The 22,581-nt window shown below is 42.9% G+C and overlaps 1 protein-coding gene and 1 pseudogene across 1 annotated transcript in view; both read right to left on the bottom strand.

Moving 5' to 3' along the window:
* The window catches only part of LOC147192048 (matrix metalloproteinase-17-like), a 42,696-nt gene extending 35,356 nt beyond the window's left edge, over positions 1-7,340 (bottom strand). Inside the window, exon 1 of the mRNA XM_086135585.1 lies at positions 6,477-7,340. Within this exon, the coding sequence (XP_085991711.1) occupies positions 6,477-6,626 (150 nt within the window). The 5' untranslated portion in view covers positions 6,627-7,340. The remainder of the gene's footprint in view (positions 1-6,476) is intronic.
* Positions 7,341-8,409: 1,069 nt separating this feature from the next.
* On the bottom strand, positions 8,410-8,967 carry LOC147192049 (D-aspartate oxidase pseudogene; annotated as a pseudogene).
* Positions 8,968-22,581: the final 13,614 nt, after the last annotated feature.

Raw genomic sequence — 22,581 nt, forward strand, 5'->3', positions numbered from 1 at the left:
ACTGGAAAATGTGAATTTGTTACACACCAAACTGTCACTCATTACTGTCAATCGGTGCACAGTAAGAAGCTGTGACTGAGAACTTTTTCAACAAAAGTGCCCTCATTAACCAGACCATAGCACAAGACCGCACACAGAAAAGGTCACATTCCTTGAGAAAAAAACATGTCGGCAGAGGAAAAGTCTCCTACTTCTTCAGAACGATGCATTTGGACTAGTATGTGATGTATTGATTCGTTTTTTCATAAGTGCATTTTCCAGTACGGTTATTTTTCAAAATAAAAGTTTCTCAGTTCCACGAGACCATTAAAAACTTCAAACCAACACTAGAAATCATGCAGTGCTTCATCAATATTCTTAAACACAACGCAGTCTGACACCACGGGTTACACATGCATGCTACCGCTTTTTTTTTTAAGCTAGCGTACGTTTTACCCTGCTAGCGAATAATACAATGTGCTTGTGTATGTGCTCAATGCCGAAATAGCAGCCGTAACTAACACTACGCCTTTTAATACGGTGTATCGCATGTTCGTGAAAATTTGGTACATTTAAATCTAGCTAGCTAGGTAGCTTTAGTACTGCAGACTACCCCCTTTAACGTCATACGTTGATTAAATATCACGTTTCACCTTTTCTTTCAAGTGACAAACTAAACGCTTCGAAATATCGTATTGCGGACCTGTTGAAAAAGCTCTGTTGGTGTGACAGCATCCTAACATTTGAACAGGGCTACCTTCGAGCAACACAAGAAAGTAATTGCTCGAATTCTTCATTACGGCAGTCAAATGACTTTCTTGACCCCGTCTGGCTGATGAATTTCAACGCAAACGTTTCTCCATTCTGTTATAGCTTGACATCGCCGACTCTCCTCTTCAACCTTATTGCTTTATTCAGCTTTCGGATGTGAATGAATGAATGAATGAATGAATGAATGAATGAATCTTTGTTTATTGAACATAAAACATATATACAGTAATAATTTGACAGAAAATAAGGTAGATAAAAAAAGAAAGAAATCAATCTTCATACAACACAGTTATTATGTTCAAGGGAGTAGGAAGAAGTAAAAAACTTATCTAGTCCTACCCCGTTATGTGATTGTATCTAATGAATCATTTTTATATCAATCAGAAAAGAAAAAAGTAAGAAGAAAGAAGTCTCCATTAAGGCTCATACTTTACCCTTAACCGTGATATTTTTACAACTTTTGGTTTGTATCGGGATTATATACTTCCACACCCTGACACTCTTGTGTCAATTTTCTCTTGTATTCATAATGGATATTTATATACCTTTCTCTATTTATCAACTTAGTTCTGATTTATCATTATATTTAATGTTTTGAATTTATCATTTTAACTCTGATTGATGTAGGTTGTTTGTACTATTTTTTTGAATTTGTTTTTGAACTCAGCAAGCGATTTACTCATTTTCAGGTCCGTTTCGAGATTATTCCACAGATTAACACCTTTGATAGATACACTTCTTTGCTTGATGTTTGTTCTTGTTTTGAGTTTTTTGAATAAGTTGGTACCTCTTAAATCATAGCTGCTTTCTCAAATTTCGAAAAACTTCTGAATGTTTTGGCAGAGCAGGTTATTGTGTGCTTTGTACATTAATTGGGCGATTTTAAAGTCAACCAGGTCATAAAATTTCATCGTATTTAATTTGATAAATAGTGGATTTGTGGGTTCCGTATATTTTGATCTATTGCTTTTTTTTGTAGGTTGAGAATAGGGAGTGTGTTTGTTTTGCAGGCATTTCCCCATATTTCCACACAGTAGGTCATATATGGTAATAATAATGAAGTGTATAATGTGTACAAAGATCTCTTATTTAGCACTTCCTTGGTTTTGTAGAGGATCCCTACGGTTTTGGCTATTTTTCTTTTTACGTTATCGATATGTGGCTTCCAACATAGTTTTGAGTCTATTACTAATCCGAGAAACTTGGTTTCATACGCTCTTTCTATCTCAATTGAGTTTACCATAATTTTAGCTTGGTGTTTGATTGGTCTTGTGCCAAAAACAATTAACTTCAATTTTTTCAGGTTAAGTGACAATTTATTTCTGTCGAACCAGTTTTTTAATTTGTTTAATTCGTTTTCTACGGTTGTCAGGAGCTGTTTCAGATTTATTCCAGAACAGTAGAAAGTTGTATCATCAGCAAATAGGACACATTTAAATTGTTTTGAGACCTTGCAGATATCATTTATATATAAGATGAATAGTTTTGGACCAAGCACTGACCCCTGAGGAACTCCGTGAGTGATTTTTAGTTGATTCGTTTTTTTATTGTTGAGTTGCACGTACTGATATCTGTTTTCTAAATAACTTTTTATCCATTTATAAGCTACACCTCTAATGCCATATCTTTCTAGTTTTTTCAATAATATACTGTGATCTATTGTGTCAAAAGCTTTTTTTAGATCTAGGAAAACCCCAACAGTAAATTCTTTGTTGTCTATATTAGATGTAATCACAAGACTTGCAATATGTTGGTATAAGGAAGCCACAATTGGAAGAACTAACCTCAAGGAAGTCGGGCAACAGAATGCGATTCTTTTGAAATTGCACGATCACGAACAGCAAAGCTAATGAGAGGCACTGGCGCGAGTTCTGAGAAGACATATGACGCGAGACTCGTGGGAAAGCCCAGCATGTTCCTTCACGTCGGTGGACATGCGATCAGATAGAGGGACCAGAAATGTCCTGGTCAGGAAGATTGGGATGATTTTCCCAGCAGGCATCTAACAGACCTTCAAGTAAAAGCTGCCGACGACTACGCAGATACTGTTAATTAAAACACATGTACCAAGTGATTTAATGAAGCCATAAAGCTCCTTTTTGTTGGGGTTTTTTCCGTCTGCAGCTGATAAATACAGTACACCACTGAACTTGCCGTAAAACGAACCATCAAAAAGAATCATCCCGAACGAAATATGATAAGATGAAAAAAAAAAAAAACCTAGTTTAGATCATACAGCATACGGGCTGTTATGTTGAAACCCCCGCCTGACACAAGGATGATAAACACTTCGGAGCGGTGCGCGGCGATAAGCGCAAAGCATGCATGGCTCAGTGCTGTGCTTAAAGTTTGTGGTTCAGTTAATTAGTTTCAAAGATAGCGGCGCAGCGGCGCACAAGCTTCGCTAACAGCGAAGCGATGCATCATAATGGCGGGGGGTTCAGAAGAGGTGGAGGACGACACGCTTCTCTGGGCGGGTGGTAGTTTTGTGGACCGTGTCTCAAATGGACAACAGTTATGAGCACCACTAGGCCGAGATGAAGGAACACCCCTTAAAAGCTTCGATGAAAATTGAATCCACTTGCTCCCACCAGCTGAGGCTAGCTTGATCGGTGGGGAGGAGTCTTTGTTTTTTTAATCAATCCATCAAGAAGGTCACTGGTGGGAGGGATGGTGTCTGTGGCCCATCTGGCTCTTAAAATCCCCCTTCTGTTATTTACAAATTGCCTTTGTTGAAACATGCCCTCCCCAAGTCCAATTCATCCATCCATCCATTTTCTAATGCGCTAGCCCTGGTTAGCCGAACCCCGAGATTGGCCACCAATCAATCACAGGAAACATATTAGCAAATTAAACAAATGACATTGATACCTGCGAACAGTTCTGAGTCGTCAATTAACCCAACACGTGTTTTTGGAATATGGGCAAAAACAGAAAGACAGACCATGCAAAATCCACAACTCTGATATCCGATCCCCCAAACCATAAAACAGTAAGGCAGAGATGTCTTACACGAGGCATCACGCAGCCGCGTCTTGATACAATTTGTTTTTCTCTTTCCTACAGTAATATTTGGAAAGAGGATAATCAAACAGTTCAAACGGGGAAGAAAAAGCTGAGACCTGGTGCAATGTGGAGTCTGCATGACTCATAAAATGAGAGCAATTCAGGGTAAATTATGTGTCCCCATCATAACTGCTGGCATTTGTATTCGAAACCCTGCTGCATCTAGCTTTGTGTAAATCTCTTCGTGTCTTTGTGGAGACGGCGTCCACGTAAATATAGGACAAGTAGTTGTAGCTATGCTGGAGTTACTCAAAGCAAAATTCCTGGTCCAGTGACCCCCAATCGCCCCCCCCCCCCCACCCCCTGATTTGAACACGACTAAATTGAACACAATTGCCTCGTGATTGGGGCTCGGCCAACTTTGCAACAGACATAAAATCTCAGGGCAGGAGTTCCCTGGGAATTGGAAACAATGCAAAAGAGCCAAGACAATGTCCGTAATCAAAATGTGGTTGCAGGCGGAACAAAAGATGGACACCGGAGGGACACTGAGACCCCGCCAGATGCTTAAGAGCGTCTGGGCGAGCGTTCTAGTGGCTCGAGGCGTGATTTTGTTCGACAAAAGCATCTGCTACAAAAGCCATGACTCGGAAAAGTACGATGTCTGCAGTAGTTCAGTCCGTAACATTTTGTCCCCTTATTAAACTTATGACCTGACACGATTTCGAAATGTCAGTGGACTCGGGTATCGTCTATAAATGCTGTTGATTTGCTGAAACCATCAACGGAAGAAGTGAACGGATGATATAACTCCTGTTAAAATATGACATCTTTGAATTACAACACAAAGCGTCTATACACATCCTACATGGGTCTGTGTCTCTTTGGAGTCACATCACATATCAAGGCAGACGTGTTAAGTGAAGCATGCCGCTTTGAGAGCGCTTGGCATCGTCTTCATATTTTGTTTGCAGCGACTGTTGACAAATGCGTGACTGAAGAACTCCAACGCACAGTGTGAGCGCTCGGATCGTAGTCAGTCGGACCATCCGAGTGTAAGCAGCTCAAACGTTCGATCTGGTTTCCCGCAACGCAATTTTCAAAATGGTATTTATAGGGCGTCGATACGAAGGCATAACTGCCCGTTATCCCTTTTCTGTCGACATGTTCTTGCAGGAGAAGTCAAACATTTGATTGGGTTTATAAATGCCAGGTTGGTGTGGGAATATGTAATGATTGGCGACAAATCACATCTTGAGGCATTTGAAGCAAAATGGGAGTGCGTTAAACGTAGAGTTCGGTCAAAACGGCAAAAATCGCATTTGCATGCAAAATAAAAACACGCGCTACGCTTCGACTTATTCTTCTCCGGCTTCTTCTAAAGCAGACGAAGAAGACGCAAACGTACAGGACAGAAAAGTACAGAACAGTAGTCATGGCAACTTGGTTTTCGAGTTCCACAAGGATTCACAAGGCATGTTAATCCATCAGGATTGTAGCTTTGGCTGCAATGTGATGCGAGATTCTGGTTAAAGTAAGCCATTTTAAGCTAAAAAGGAATACTTTCATGTGGTTAGTATGTAGGTGCTTTGTCTTCCTTGTGTCCTGCGGAGGCGGAGCTCCCATTTTTGAACGCAATGAAGAGCTATCTCATGTTCATGCTCTCGATCTTTGTAAAACACAATTCCGCTTAAAAAAATGACTAGCCTGATTTAGAAGAATGGAAAAATAGCAAGAAAACATACAAAATAGCGAGACAAAACAGCAGCAGATTAAGTTCTGGTCACAAATGAAAACCTGCGATTGAGTGAAGCCGCAATAACCGAACCGCAAAGTAGCGATGGAACGCTGTATACCACTTACATACACATTTTTAATCTCACAAATTATGACTTTAATGTCGAGTTTTGTTTTCGGAGTAATGTAAACGACTTTGAATGTTTGAATTTCAGCATTTACAAAATCATGATGGATCCAAATGTTTTGATTGAGTCTAACAAGCAATGTACATTACAAAATGTACAGCTGTTTTTGTAAATCTAGAACAGTCTTCTCAGTATAGTTTTATTTTCATAAAATTACAAGTTCCCTATTATGGCGTTCGTTTTTTTCCCCCCCAGGATGTTTCAAACGCTCCTTTGTACAGTTCGAATCAGCAATGCATTCACAAAATGATTTTATATCACAACTTTTGGATCCCAATTTACGCATACATAACACGATTTAATCCAATTTCACTAATATTGAGAACATGCTCATCAACATAATGTCATGGGCTGCCGCTAAGATCCGCGATAAAATGGACATACACACACACGCGCGCGCGCGCACACAAAGTGTCTTCGTGACACATTTCCGAAGCATGACTGAGAGAAAATGGCATATCCAATAAAGTCGCATTGTCTCGCGCTGTCACAGAGCTGGAAATGCGCCTCGTTTCGTGTCAGCGGGCTGCGCGACAGCCAAATAGAAGACATCATACGTGTGTGCGTGGATTTATTTACTCCGAGCTTCAGATCCAATTTATTGCGCGACCTCACATCACGGCTCTCCATCACTTGCTTTGGAGCGCCCTTTTGATTCCTCCTCTCATCAACATCCGGGCTGCTTAATATTCAGAGAGTTTTGCCACCTAACATCCATTCCAAAAAAAAAAAAAAAAAAAAGTAAAAAGCCTCCGGATCTACTTGAACGTCAAAAAGAAGGGACAAACTTCTTACCACCCCGGTGTCCTCCCGCACGGTTTGCGGGGGAGCCGCTCGGCCCAGATGCAGAAGCCACAGTAGGGGCACCAGAAGCAGCATCTCCGCGCATATATTCCTCGTCCACTCGGAAAATAACCGGAGCCAGGCTGGTCCCCGAAGCACCATCCACGTCGCGGGATAGTGCTCCGGCGTCACGCGCGTACAAACCGAAAAAAAAAAAAAGATTTAGAAAGACTTCACCGGCTACCTCACTGTGGAGCGCAAACACATAAAACACATAAAAACAGGTGGCCGAGGAAGTTTGCTTTCCGGGTGAGGAGGAGCTAAGTGGCCATCGTGAGCGACTTGCAGCGGGCTCGGTTGCTTTCCGTCTCCCGAGCAGCAAATGGAAGCAGCTGCGCTGCGTGGGCTTTTTGTGCCTCATACACGTTTCGAAGTCACACGAGTGGACTGGAGAGGTTGGATTCGACGAGGGGGGAGCAAGAGGAGAACTAGGGGGGAGTGGGCGGGGGGATGCTTGAGTAATGCGAGATGGTTGTGGGTTAAGATCAAAAACTAACAAAAAACACACAACAGCAACATAGGGTCTATCTCAAATCGTCCTTCACCACCGGAATGAGTGGAAATGCCATTAATCAGTTCCAGTCGCCATAAAATGTCAAACCTCAAAATTTGTAACATGATTTATAATGACAAAAGAGTACTGTTATTTTCTACTTAAAAGGTATCTTGGAGGACACAACTGCCCATTTTCCACTCAATATTTTTTGATCAAGAAAATGGCAAGGATAGTCATGCAACTTCAAATCAGTGTGGCATCAAATTGATTTGAAGTTGGACTTTGTGATGCACTTCACATTTAATCTCTTTGAGGTCACTGATCAAAACAACTGGAAGGCTCCCGGGCTTATTCCTATTGCCATTTTTAATGAAAATCCTTTTGGTTGACATTTATAAAATCAAAAGGTATACTTTGGGGACCCATCACACTTGACAATAAAAATGTTGTCAACCAGGGAAGATGCTTGATCTTCCCAGTGAGCTTAGGGACAGGCTCTTTAAAATGCAGCAGGGTGAGCTGACAGAGCTCATTACCGGTACTTTGGCTCTCTCCCATTGGTTTTCCTGATTTCATATTCCCTGTGTGAATGGTATTTTATATCTTGTCTTTTAAAAAATAAAAACATGGATTTTTGAATCGGAATTACTTCGCATGCCCCCTCAGTGCATTGTTAATGGCAATAGTGGACACTTAAATATTTCCCAAAAGTAAAAAGGACTTTTAATATTAAATATTTCCCAAAAGTAAAAAGTAAAATCTCACCTCAATTGTGCGATGTCCACTCCCCACAAAAAGATTTAAGGATCCATCCATCCATCCATTTTCCGAACCGCTTGATCCTCACTAGGGTCGCGGGGGGTGCTGGAGCCTATCCCAGCCGTCTTCGGGCAGTAGGCGGGGGACACCCTGAATCAGTTGCCAGCCAATCGCAGGGCACACAGAGACGAACAACCATCCACGCCCACACTCACACCCAGGGACAATTTAGAGCGTCCAATCAACCTGCCATGCATGTTTTTTTGGAATGTGGGAGGAAACCGGAGCACCCGGAGAAAACCCACGCAGGCCCGGGGAGAACATGCAAACTCCACACAGGGAGGCCGGAGCTGGAATCGAACCCGGTACCTCTGCACTGTGAAGCCGACGTGCTAACCACTGGACTACCGGGCCGCCTACCAAAACAATGATGTATAATAAATCGGATATTGTACATTGTACTACTGATTAATTCATGGCTTGTTTCTTAAAATATGCGGAAAAAGAGTAGCGGTACCTCTTTAAAACAAACCTACATAATAAATATTTTTTGAAACTCACAATGAGATTATATAAATCGTTTAGCCCCACTGGTTCGTCCGCGATGATGCGTTCAATGGCATCGGGAGATCACAGTTTGGCTTGTAGATGCATTTCTTGAAGGCAGCTCCTGACCAGCCTGGTGGCGTCGACGGCCGTCCCCCAGGCCAGAGAGACGCCGTAGCCCCCGTGGCCGTAGTTATGCACCACATGGGCCCCGCGGCCGCCGCCCAGCCGCTGTCCCGCCCTCTCCACCCTTGGATTCCTCCTGGAGGGCCTGAGCCCGACCCACTGCCCCAGCACTCTACCCCGACACAGGGATGGCTCCAGCCTGGTGCAGCGCTCCAAGATGGCCTCGGTGTCCCCGGGGTCGACCGCCAGGCGCCAATCTCCCTCCTGTCGGGTGCCGCCCACAGTGACGTAGCTGGAGCCGGGGTAGATGTATGACTTCCCTCCCTCTTGACGGATGAAGTGCTTCAGCCAAGGGGCGTCCACCTTCAAGACCTGGCCCCGGACCGGGACGAGCCCGACGTCTCCCACCAGCTCCTTGGAGCCCAGGCCCGAGCAGTTGACAATGACGTGGTAGTCCGGGCTCAACTCCTCGAGACTGGACACTTTCTTCTCCTCCAGTTTACCGCCGGCTTTAAGGATAAATATAGGAAATGCCCCAAATCACACTGGACACTCAATGTATCAAAAAATAAAAAAATAAAAAAACGGCCCGTAGGCCAGTGCCGGTCAAATCACACTTTCCTTTGGGTAAAAGCATTGTTGCTAATCATCTTCATACGTCAGGGTATGACTACCCTTTTTCTGTGCACTATCCTAAAATTAAAGCTTTGGGGGAGCAAAGACATTCTTGAGCTTCTTGAAATTAGTCTTCACTCATTTCCAGATCTCTGCTCGTGGATGAAGACGCCAATAATCAAGGATTTTTAATCCAAATTGTAACACGTGGTGCAGTATCATATACCTTGTCTTCACAAGCCACTTCAACTCAGACAGCCGGTGTCACAAATGGGGGCGGGGGGTGAGGGTGTGTGTGTGTGTGAGTTTCCTTCTGAGAAGATGAAAATGACTGAAAAGGAATATGATTGTGGCAGTGAGCATGAACACTTTTTGACCCAGTTCAAATTGGAGGCATTTAGAGAAGAAATTGAAACGCGGACACAGATCGAAGTCGATGTCAAAATGCGGTGTCCCGGAGACGTTGAAATTGCCAAGTTGAAGATGGAAATAAAGGTGAAAGCTTCAAAAGAAATTGTAATGAAGTGAGACAAGAACTGGATATTAAATGTGGAATTAAGACGGAGGTGTTGAATGCCAAGGAAAACAAAACAATAGACATATTAGAAAAACAATCACAATGTCCTCGCAACAAGCGTTGCCAAAGAAAATGGAATCACTGAGGCAGCAGGAAAATGAGATGAGATTTGTAAAATATACAAAAAGAAGAACTCCCATGCCCTTAACAGGCCGGCCATCCTGAGATTCTGAGTGGACGTTCTCTCCTGAAACTTCCAGAGACACCAGAACAACTCTCCCTACTGCTGAGCAAAGAAAGTTTTTCCACAAGATCACAACCAGTCCTGTGTCATGGCCGCAAATTATAATCACTTTTCATCAGCTGAACTCTTAAGCCTACTTTTTGTCAATCATGTCCTCTCCACTCCACACTCCGCCAGCTGGGAAACACTACAGAGTCATATGGCAGAGGCAGTTTTTTCGGCGCCCGTGGCGACAATCGTTCTGGTCCTCAGCACAAGCACCAAGCAAGACAAATCAAGTGTAGTAAGTCCACATTCTGTTGTCAATAGCTCAGGAAGTTCTCCGCACTCTGAAAGTGATCTAGCCAGAACGGCTTTATCTGGACACATACCTCTCTCTTGCTGAGGAGGACCCTGGGCCCCCCTGTGTCTTCCAAAAACCGAAATCATCCAACAAGTTCTCCAAAGTTGGGGATGAGTTGGGGATGAGTTCAGGGATGAGGGAGTTGAGTTCAGGGATGAATGAACATTCCCTGGATAAATACACTGCATCAGTCAGCTGTCCTCCACTTGAAGCTACCCCAGCAGGAAAGCGTATCAGACCGTCTTCAAAAGCAGCTGTTTTATCATCTGTCCCCTGAATTAAATTGTTTAAATCCATTTGAATTTCAGGTGAATCACCCTTTTTGCACTCGGCATGAGATACCATATTGGCCCGAATACCTGCATAAGACGGCCCTGATTATAAGACGACACCCTCTTTTTCAAGACTCAAGTTTGAAAAAAGACTTCTTGAACACCAAATAAATTTTTATACAGAAAATAATTCCAGTATATCTGAAAAAAATGATTATGACAATATATTTGAGAGAAAAAGCATGCTATTTTGCCTCATTTAAATCTTAATATCTGAACATTTAAATATGTAAACTAAAGTGCAATCACATTTGTAAATGAATGATTTCTGGTTTTTGAAATGTAAATTACATCATAACTTCTCAGCTGCCGCTTAACCTGGCCGATCTTCGACCCACTTTTCTCCAGATTGTCGTTACGTTTCTCCATTTTCTGTTATCTCTTCTATTATTTTCTTCTCTTTTCTTTCTTACCGCTATTTTTTATTTCTCTTCTTCATGCTATCGCTATTTTTATTTTTATTCTTCGTGACAGGAGTTCACTTTGGCCTGGGGAGTCAAGTTCAGCATTCGCTTCAATGATATCTGGCGCCATCTAGCGTCGCAAACGGGTATAATGTTTAGACCCCGAATATAAGACAACCCCCACTTTTTCAGTCTTATTTCAATGCAAAAAACACCGTCTTATATTCGGGCCAATACGGTATATTCACAAGATGTGCTCAGTGCCCTAAATCGACAGTCTGGTAAGCAAAATGTCACTTCTCAAAAGACCGGAGTCACTTCAGAACTTCTCCTGGACACCCGCTGTTCGAAGGAGGCACCTCGGAGCCCCCCTGTTCCCGAATCACAGGTATTACAGCATCCCCGAAGGGACTTAATCGACTTAAAGCACCGAGCAGCCATGAAACAAAATCTCCAGGGGCTTTAGCTTAGAAGTAGAAAAAGAAGATATGGAGCCTTACTAGGAGAGTAGCGAAGAGAAAATCTATAGCGTAGGCAAACAAAGGAGAGAGGACAATACATTAAGGAAAAAAAATGGACGGAGTTGAGAAAAAGGAGGTAGCAGGAAGAGACAAAGAATGAAGACCCGTGTACCACCAATGAAAATCCGCCGGAGACATCCATAAAGATGTTTTTTAAAGCCGGCCAGAAGCAACGCGGACATGTGCCGTAGAGACCTGAGAGGACAAAAGCAGAAGCTGAGGTCAAGAGGGTCTTTGACGGTGGGTTTTGGTATGAAGATGGCACCGATGATTTCTTGGTGAAAAGTGGTTAAATCAGATTCTGTAGTTTCTTTGTGTTTGTAGCGCTGTACAACAATTTGACATTATATCTGAAATTCAAACTTGTTCTGTGGCGTAACCGTGTGAATGATCCATTGAGACCCCCCGCACACACACACATTCACCTCAAAACGAGAGGCACGTATGAAATGTTTGCAATTCATTTCAATGATATCATCGCATATTATTTTTCCATTAAAATGGGACAACGGTGAGTCACCCTTGAGGTAAATAGCATCCAACGAGTACACACATCAGAAGCTCCAGTTTATGAATAATGCCAATCCTGGTTAAGTACTCCTCGCAACACTACATAGTCAAAATGCAATTTGCTTAATTCCAGACAATAAAGTGCACTCTTTATAGTGAGTACTATATAGCAGCACAAACCAATAAAGGAGATGTTTAATTATTATTTTTTTTAATGTTATGCATTTTCCCGACACGTCCCCTTTTGGTTAGGAAATGATTAGGGACTTGATTGAATCCAATTTATAAGAGGCTTTGTAATTAGTCAAAGTCTATTATGATGCAGTGCAATTTATTGAGAGTATATCGGGGGGGGGGGGGGGGGTTCAGTTCAAGTTTTAGCGATACTGTATGAACTTTGTTCTCTATCGGCTGTCCCCATTTGGATCGCGGTTGAGCTGGAGCCGATTCCCAAGTGACGTTCGGGAGAGAAGTGGGCTAGTCTTTGTACTGGTCGCCGTGCATGATTTGGAGCGTTCAGTTCACGACACAGGATGTGTTTGGAATGCGGAAAGAAGCAGTCTGAGTTTGCTAGCTTGCAAGTATGCTGATTTGGTTGACAGGTTGTTTTTTTGTTTTTTGCTTGTCTGTTTTCAACTCAGGGCGCGGATGTTACTCTGACAGCACAATATCTCGCTGCATTTTGATTCCTATTGGATTCTCCATGCTTAATGTAACAGAGTTCCACGCAGAGAGATTAGCATTCCCCATTAAATTAGGCAGCATAATTGTATTGCGATCATGAAAACCTCGAAAATGGTACATCTCAAGGCTGCATGTTTTAGGCGTTGCATTGGTGACATTGCATGTAAAATAAAAATGTGTTTGCGTTGGAATTCTTCATTTCTTCCTCCTTTTACTGAGTTGACCAACACGAATTCTCCGATTGCAGGGCAATCTGATTGGAGGACAAACCTGATCCTCTTTGGTCTCAGTGAGAATCCTTCATCGGAAGTGATCCCCTCAAACTTCGCCCGAGGCACATGAACAATCTTCCGAGATGTCATCTTTGAACTTTCAGCCTCAAGTCCACATCCCACAGTCACACACAATGTCCGAATGTATAAATAAATGAAAAAGAACTCGTCATGATGCTACCTTTGGTCAGCAGAATTTTTTTTTTTACATCCTTGTATATGTAAGGCTACTTGTGCAGTCCAGTTGTGATGTGGCCGTGACAGAAAACAAATTGGTGCACCGCAGGGGTTGCTGCCAAGTCGTGCATCATGAATGAATGTACTGTTTGGATCAGTCTACCGGCTCGCTCTCAATTCTAACTCCTTGTGTATACAGTAAAAAGCAAGCAGTGTTTCTGGATGCCACTGAAAACACCAGCTTTTATATCCTGTGTTGCGCTGTACATCCCACAAATGTACGTTCTTTGCAAACGAGGCATCGTTTGCAAAGGGAAGTGACAGGGTTGCCAGCGCAATGAAAAGGTGCCTTAAGATAGCATGTGAACTTTAGCACTAAACTCATTGCAAGGCGGCCCAGTGCTGGACTGGTTAACACGTTGGACTCACAGTGCAGAGTTCACAGTTCGATTCCAGCTCTGGCCTGCCTGTGTGGAGTTTGGATGTTCTCCCGGTGCCGCCGTAGGTTTTCTCCGGGTATTCCGGTTTCCTCCCACGTTCCAAAAACATGCGTGGCAGGTTAATGGAACACTCCAAATTTTCCCTAGGTGTGAGTGTGAGCGCGAATGGTTGTTTATCTATTGGCTGGCAACCAGTTCAGGGTGTCCCCCGCCTACTGGCCAAAGACAGCTGGGAGAGGATCCAACACACACCGCGACCCATGTGAGGATAAGCAGATCCCAAAATGGATGGATGGACTCCTTGCAATGTGAACTGCGTGAGGCCTTATTGCGTTCCGAAACCCCAAATACAATGTTATAACGTATCACTTTTTTAATCCATAAGAATATGGAATGTCAGTCTATGCTGCATGTCATACACAAAGCATATTTGACAATAAAGATGACCTTGACCTTGACCTTGGAAGACGCAAGTTGCCACAGGAAGGAAATGGGTGGGGATCAAGGTGAAAAAATGGGGCGATAATGAAAAGGCGGTGCTCGGTCCCAAAGTAAACGGCACGGCATGTAGGCCACTCACGTCTATTTTTACCACAAGATTCACTATTTCATCCACGGGTAGATATGAAATTATGAATATGGTTCAGTATTGTTGTCAAAAAAAAATGTACACGGCATATACTGTATTTTTTAGCACTTGGCGGCGCGTGGTTGGCCCAGAAATTGATTTTTTGCCTGTGTGAAAGCTTCTGATATGCATTTTGACGGCTTCGGAATTGCGCTACATCGTGCAACTGCAATTCAAGTTTTGCTCAGCGTGCCTCAGCCCTTGGAATGTGCAAACTCTACGCCAGATTCAAAACCCCAACTTCAGAACTGGACTTTATGCCGCCGCCCTAGAACGGATTCATTCTCCTTCCTATGGGAATTAAACAGGCAACATTTGCATTATAGATGGAAAAGAAATCAGAAATACTTTGCGACTTGAAAAAAAAAACTGCCATCGGGAAAAACACATCTTGATTTGTACGTATTGAATGTTAACCCATGTTTTATAAGCCACATTTTTAATTGAAAAGAGGATTTGAAGAGAAAAACCAGAGCACAATAGAGTCGGTTCCCTTTGAAAGATATTTTTTTCTTTTTATTTGCGATTACTAATTCATAGGAACGTACATCAGATGGATGTGCTCGGCTTTGAGATTTAAAAATATTCAACTCTCCCTTTGAATCCTCTATTAAATTACCATTAATGGAACCATCCGAGCGGAAGTAAACAAACTTCACAGCATTTCCCCGCTGTTTCCGAAGCAGACACACTTCACAGCTCATTTGCCGCATATCCCTCACGGTGGAGATTGCAACTAAGCATCTTCCTTTATTTTATTTCCTGAAGAAGTCTTGTTTGAGAAGAACACATACAGTCGAATAGCGTCATCAACTCCGCTGGAGCCTATCCCAGCTGTCTTCGGGCAGTAGGCGGGCGACGCCCTGAACCGGTTGCCAGCCAATCGCAGGGCACACGCAGACCAACAACCAGCCGTGCTCACAATGACACCGAGGGACAATTTCGATCACCGTGCCGCCTCATGTCATGCGACGGTGTAATTGCGTATGAGGACGCTGTGTTCCCCGCACACAAGCAGTTCAATAGTCAGCAAGGTTTTTTTTTAATTAATCTTTTTTTTCTCATCAGTGCTTGGGCCAGGCCTTCAATCAGTTCCTTTAACAAGCCCGAAGGAATGGTAAGTCCTCCCTGCAGCACCTGCTGTGCGACTTCTGCCCTGCAAAGCCACGCTAAGGATCTCAACAAGCACTGTTTCGACGTCGACAAATACCAGTTAAATCGGTTTCAGTCAGAAGTGTTTTCAATGGCTTTCACCGTTGACAGCTCTCCCTCAGAGAAAAGCGGATTTCTTACTGTTCAAACATTACCGGTGGAGGCCACGCTATGAACTGTCTTTGAGGGAAGGCACAATGTCTCAACCATGATCTTTTACGCACTCACCTCGTCATAACTTGCTCAGTAGGATTCTCGTGGCTGTCATAAGAGCACGACTTGGAATTCGAAACACCTCCATCGTCGCATTTTTGATTCAACCCGTTTATCAAAGGTGAACAGTCTTCAGAAATCCTCTTATACGAATGCCGATGTAGGAATCAGAAAAAGCTAATACAGCATGTAATGTTCTTTGCAGATGATTCATCCTTGGGGGACCTCTTGTCCACCATCATCTCCCCCCCCCCACCCCCCCCCCCCCCCGTTTTGCAGAGAGCAGCCTGATGTGATTACGATGTCAAATACACGAAAGTATCGTTACTTGTCACGACTTAGCTCGTGCGTCAAATATAGTACTGACGTGTGTCATGCTAAGGCAATTACTAAACTTCACTTCTTTTTTTTTTTTTGGTTGGGGGAGAGGAGATGCCAATTAGGTTTAGTGAACATTCATCACCCTGTGGAGGGGTGGCGACTAGTCCTGGGTGTACCTTACCTTGCATAAGGTCAGCTGGAATTGAGGCTCCTGATCACCCAAGTGAAGACGGGCGGGTGGATGGAAGAAAGAATAAAAGTGGTCAAGGGGGGCTGTCAACGAGGCGACAAAAAAAACATGAAAAGGGCTGCAGGAATTTCTGGCAAGCGCAGGCAATTTACCCGAAATTGTTCATTCTATGTGGGCGAAACGGTTGACTCATCCATCTAGCCATCGATCAATCTATTCCATCCACCCATCCGTGAATAAACTCCTGATTCCGTTTGAACTCGCTTCTACTCCTCCTATTCATATGCATGTTTGAATATGAATGATGTTCCTGGTGAAATGTGTCGTACTTGGCTCACACATTAAATTTATTCATCAGTTCCAGTAAAAAAAAAAAAATGGATTCCAGGAAAACCTGAATTCGGGATGTTCCAATTAATAGTATTTGCATTATATTGTACAAGAATGTGAGGCTATTAAGATTAAAAAAAAATGTGTGTAACACGCTGGGTCTCGTGTGTTTTTCCACATGATAGAAACCGTTGAAGGCATATTGGAGTTTCCCGTCGTACTCGCACAGTGCCGACAGGCAGAGCTGTGTCTCGTACAAATTCACGCGCAGCAACAGATTGAATCCGAGATTGAAGCTGGCGGGATCTTTGCCGCGAAGTTGTAAATCAGATAGATCTGATACGTTCTGCCGTACGCCCCACACAACCCCCGAAGAATCAAACGTAACCTTTTAGAGAGTTTTCTGTTTTCCTTGAAGTCATGCGCGTTCCTCACATGATACACGTCGGTGTATTTTTCATGAAAAATGTTCACCGCCGCCGTATAAACATGACCGCCGAACGGGTGTTTCTCTGCATGCAAATCACAAGAGGTGGATCGGAAATATAAACGATGTTTGCAATTTACCGACAGATTATCATACAGAGCGCTGGGTCTGCTATTTTGATGAGATTTTTTATGTCAACGTTTCATCCATCCATCCATCTATTTTCGAATCCGTATATCCTCACGAGAGTCGCGGGGCTGCCGGGGGGCTTTCCCAGCTGTCTTCGGGCAGGAGGCGGGTAAACACCCTGAACTGGTTACCAGCCAATAGCAGGTGTACGTTTCATACCGCTGTAAACTACCAGCGTAATAAGAAGCATTTTGTTCAATTAATACGAGCCGGACACCGTCGATCAAAATGATCATGAAAGGCTCGAGCGCCGAACAAAGCACTTTTTTTTTTGCTGGAATCGACTCGTGAAAGAAAATGCCCCCGTGTCACCACCCTGACTTGTTTTTCAATCGATCCATTATAACAGACAATGCTTCTTGAGAGTCGAAAACGCAACGCCGCTGGGTGCCTTTTAACGGGGCAGAGCTACCAGGCATTTGCAAAGGATTATACCTTATTTTCCACACTAAAAGGTGCACTGGATTATGAGCCGCACCTTCAACGAATGGCCTATTTTGCCAATTTGTTTTTCATACATTGTGTGCACCGCATTATAAGACGCAATCTACAATGCATCCACTAGATGGAGCTACGCTCAAGGAAACACCAACAGAACCATTAGATGTCAGTAAAACTTATTTAAAACTCATTCACTCCCAAAGACGTTTTTAAACGTTTTATCAGACTTGGTCTAGAATTGGCTGGTACTGAATGAGTTAATAAAGCAGCGACACAGTTCACTTAACCAACAGCAAGTTACAACATTGACTCGTTAACGTTGAACTCTCTTGCTGCTGCTCCATTTCCGTGTTCAACAGCGTAACCAATCACCTTAAGTTTGAACTCTGCGTTGTCAGCATGCCTCGAGCAAGGAGCCATTTTGGGGTTGAAATATTACCGTAATGACCATACACAGGGCATCAGTTTTTGCAAGTTGATGACACTTGTCATCTCCGCAATTACATGCTTGGCACGGGTAATATAGTCAAGTCGTCGAGGAACAAAGCGCGTTGCTTTCTCCATCGAAGTTTGCTCCCGTCTGGTATATCGTTGTCATGTATGTGTTTACGTTTCCACCGCGGATGTCGGAATTTCAAAAGAGCTCACCTCACGAGTGCACATGAAAAGTGTCATGTTTCCTCCCGGTTGACACATGTTTTGAAGCCGGGAATTTGAAAGGGGCTTAAATAATTCATGATATTGCATTTTGTTGGCCGAAAAAAAAGAGCAATGTAGAAATAGTACATTTTGCAGAATCCCGGCCAGGGGGCTTCCCTTTTGTTGTTGTTTTTTTGCACTCACTTCCCCCTGCCCCCCTCATCCCTTCTCCCAGCTGTCTCCCTTCAACACCTTTGCGGCTTCCCAGGATGACCCGTTTTATTTTCCCTGCGTGTCTCAGCTGTTCTCTTCGCCGCTCTGCTCCTCAGCTCTTTCAATCGACCACCAGAAACCGCGCCTTTCATATGATCTGCTAACGAAACTGGATTTTTCCATCAATTGAACTACATTTACGACCGGGACATTTGTTTGACGACCCGTGTCGATGTTATAATTCGCAGAGACGGATGAAAAGGGAAATTGCTTCCTGTTTGTGTCTCCACTTTGACCTCGAATGTTAGGGTGCATGTTATCTTGATGTGCGGTAAATCAGTAGAATTTCCAATATATCAATTGGAAATTGGTGACTCTGGTTGCTCCACAAGAGATTAAGAACCTGTTTTTCAAGAGAAACCTGGCCAAGACAGGCAGCAACAAAAACACCAAGTGTTCCAAACATACAAAGAGACACCAAGAGCAATTTAAATAGCACTTTATTATTTTGATGTACGAGTAGAAGCTGAATCGATCAGAAAAAAAGAGGTACTTCTGAGTTTCACAAATGGGTCTAAAAGCTACCATTTGGACTTTAAACATTAAATATAAAAAATGGAATAACTTCAAGTATTGTGCTTTTTGTTTTTCTGCAGAGTGATGCATTGGGAATATTTTGTGCCAGGTGCTTCCTGATGCTATTATATACCGTATTTTCACGACTATAAGGCGCCATTAAAAGTCTTAAATTTTCTCCAAAATGGACAGGACGCCTTATGATGCGGAGCGTCTTGTGTATGCGCTGAGTTCCAAAACCTGACTGACAGCCGACACGCTGTTTATATAGAGAAAAGGCAGAAGTGACTGTGGACAGGCATGCGGCAAAGAAGTCGGCCAATCAGTGAAGGGTGGGCGTGTATATATACACATATATGGAGAGAAAGAGCGAGAAAAGGCAGACGTGAGTGACAGGCATGCGGGGAAGCGGTCCGCCAATGAGTGAAGGGTGGGCGTGTAAGTGGACGCTAAAGGGACGCTACAAGCAGGTACCAACACCTGTATAGAGTGTGGCTATGTGCATTGTTGCAAAACAACTTCGGTTTTGGATTCTAAGAACCCCCGAAAATAAATTCTACAAAGAGACACGCCTACGAAGCTCAGTTCAAACTTCAAGCCATCGGTTATGCTTTTGGCATGCGTGCCCATCTCACAGCAGCGGTGAAAAACCAAGTCAAGCAAATGAACTCTGAGCTTGCCGTTATTCCCGGAGGCTTGACTAAAGAACTCCAACCGCTGGACATCGGCATCAACCGGGCGTTCAAAGTAAAGTTGCGAACGGCATGGGAACAATGGATGATCGATGGCAAACACAACTTTACAAAGAGTGAGAGGCAGCGCCGGGCGAGTTACGCCACAATTTGCGAATGGATTGTGGCTGCTTGGACGAACGTGTCTGCTTGCACTGTTGTTCGAGTTTTTGGCAAAGCCGGCATCATTTCTGTGGAGCCACATGGCAATGAGAGTGACTGACAACGAGAGGGAACACGGCGTTTTTGATGGATTACCGGTACTTGCACAATTGTTCAATTCTGATACAGAGGATGAGGACTTTGATGGATTTCTGGGTGATGATTGATCGAAAAACGTGAGTACATTGTACGATGGCTAAATAAAATACAACGGAACTCAGTTTTAGTTCCGTTGCCTTTTTAAAAACATGTTTTTAGCTTGTATCTGTATGTCTTGGCATGCTAACGTATGCTTCAAGCTAACGTGTTTTTAGCGTGCGCGCATGCATGCCGTATGTTTAAGCTGGCGTATGTTTTACCACTTTAAAATTGCGCCCAATAATACAGTGCGTTTTGTCTATGTGTAAAATACAGAAATAGCACCCATTAATGAGACTGCGCCCAACCATACGGTGCGCCGAATGGTCGTGAAAATACGGTACCTTTTTTTCTATTTCAAGCTCCTTTCTAATTCTGCTGCACTATGTGAATAACTCCTTTGCACTGTTGCAGGGAAGGACTTTTTGCCTTTGCCGTGAAAAATCGAGGCAGTTAAGAGAAAAGTAAACATTTTTTGGAAATTTGGGGTCAGAGGTGCGGGAAAAAAATAAGAAAGAGGACTGCAATACAGGTTGCCTAATTAGCCAATGTGCGGGATTCTTTGCACCGAAGCTCAGCTTTGCTTTCATCTGACTACAACACGCGCTTCAAAGCATTCTGCGAGTCATTTCGATGTTCACTGGCAAATTTATGGCAAATCTCTATGTGCGCCTTTTTGAGCAATGGGGCCTTGCAGGTACTGCCAAGATTTCATTTTCACTTCACTTACATGGAACTCCAAACATTTTGTGTCTTCCACTTGAGAAAAAAATAGTCCAATAGTTCCACAAAGCATTTGACTGATGTTTTTTTTTTGGAACCCATTTCAGCTGTGTGCAGGTCTACAAACTGTCCCTGTTCTTTCGTGTTGCTCCTGCTGGTATAGCAACAAGGTAAAATAAGTGTGCTTCGTATATATGGCAGAGCAAGTTTTGGTAAATGGTTGATTCGTTGTTCTAAGGACTATTTCTCTTGGATGGGGAAAAAACAGAGCCGTTTAGAGTTAGGTGACAGTGGATAGACCGGGTCACAGATGGTGGAGAGAAAAAGGAGGATTCAGGTGCTCCAACTAGCTACTGAATGTGATAGTGTGTGGGCTTGATGCTGCCGTGTTGGTTTTAGGAGAGCATTTGCGCAGCTCCGCGCATGCGACGAATTTCAACGCAGTCAGTCCGACTGCGACTGAACACAAAAGAGGAGCGCCGGGGCTTGGGCGTGTCCTGGTGATTTTATTCCGTAACATCGCCCTGGAGTTCTCTAGAACCACTGTTTTATTTCAAGAAGTAGACCCAAAACTTGTTCCCTTAAGCTGAAAAAAAATTGGCCAATATGTCTTTCAGTATTTCAATAACTTGTCACTATAACAAGAGACATCTTTATGTCAAGAGACGTCTTTATGTCAAGACATTGACATTGCTGTCTTCCAGATCTGTTTTGACCAGCTTGTGATAAAACCCAAACAAAAATAATTGTTGGCAGTTACTTGGAACATAACAATCAGGTATAACCGTGAGCCTCATGCTGCTTCATCAAGTCAAAACAAATACATGATGTGATCACATATGTCCACTTTGCTTGAATCTTAGTTTTAAGCAGTGCTTTCTCTGCAGCGTCCTGCTCTTTTGACTTATTCCATATTCATTTTGTGATTAACTTATTTTATTAGGGATAAAAGCAAGGCATGGAACTCCATTTCAAGTTATGTCAGATTAATTAGAAGCTTTATAATTCATTTCTTTCCGTTCAGAACATGTCATTTAAATAAGATATTTCACACCTAAAGCAACATTTTCAAATAAATACAAAAGTGCAATAGTTTGTGAAAAGGAAATTCCTGCCTACCTTAGTGGAGTGGAGACCTGACTCGGCGACATGGGACGCACTTTTGCAGCGTGTTAATGGCACGAACAACCATTTTTAAACGATTCTCCTGTCACTCCAGATTCCCATTCAATTGCAGATGAAACAAACTTTGAATCGGAATTCCGTAATAACAAACAAAAGATATATTTCGGCAGCTCTGTTCGCAAACTGCAATTGCCGAGTGCTGAAGCCGAGCTACTTCCGGTGATGCTGGTCAAGCGCCACTGTAGGTTAAAGGGGAGTTGTTGTTTTTTATTATCTTTGATTTTTTAATGCTTTTTGGGGAAAGTGAAACGGATAGCACTTAGGCTCCAGTATACACTATCAGAAAAATATATAATATTAATAACACGCACACGGAATCACATCTATTTTTTTCTTACCACCCCCCCCCCCCCCTTGATCGATTTGGACCATTCCGACTGGTTAAACACACCTGTTCTCGACACAATCATAAACAACAGTCATTGACAAATACTGTATTTATTTTGCATCAAGCAACCACATGCACAAAATATGTTCATTATTAACAAAATGCTATCACGAGAATATGATTTCAAACTGTACTTTGAGCTGACAACATTTGCAGGGCTCTGTCTCATTATTTTAACTTGGCTGTGTTTACGTTTTACAATTTTTAATTGAATTGTTGTCAACTCAAGAACTGCCATGTGTCTTTTAGACTTATTATTAGTACATTCCAGAGCTGTGAAAATTCTCCACATGTCCAACAGTTGAAGAGAAAGAGTACTGCTTGCCCAGCCATCAAGTGAAAAATAACACAAACATGAAATCATTTGTACATTTTAATGACTGACACATCCCAATAAACTATACAAAGTTCTGTCATTTGCAGTG

This window comes from Hippocampus guttulatus, chromosome 17 (genome assembly GCF_054856545.1).
Source record: "Hippocampus guttulatus isolate MCC_2025c chromosome 17, RoL_Hgut_1.0, whole genome shotgun sequence".
NCBI classification, from domain to species: Eukaryota; Metazoa; Chordata; class Actinopteri; order Syngnathiformes; family Syngnathidae; genus Hippocampus; species Hippocampus guttulatus.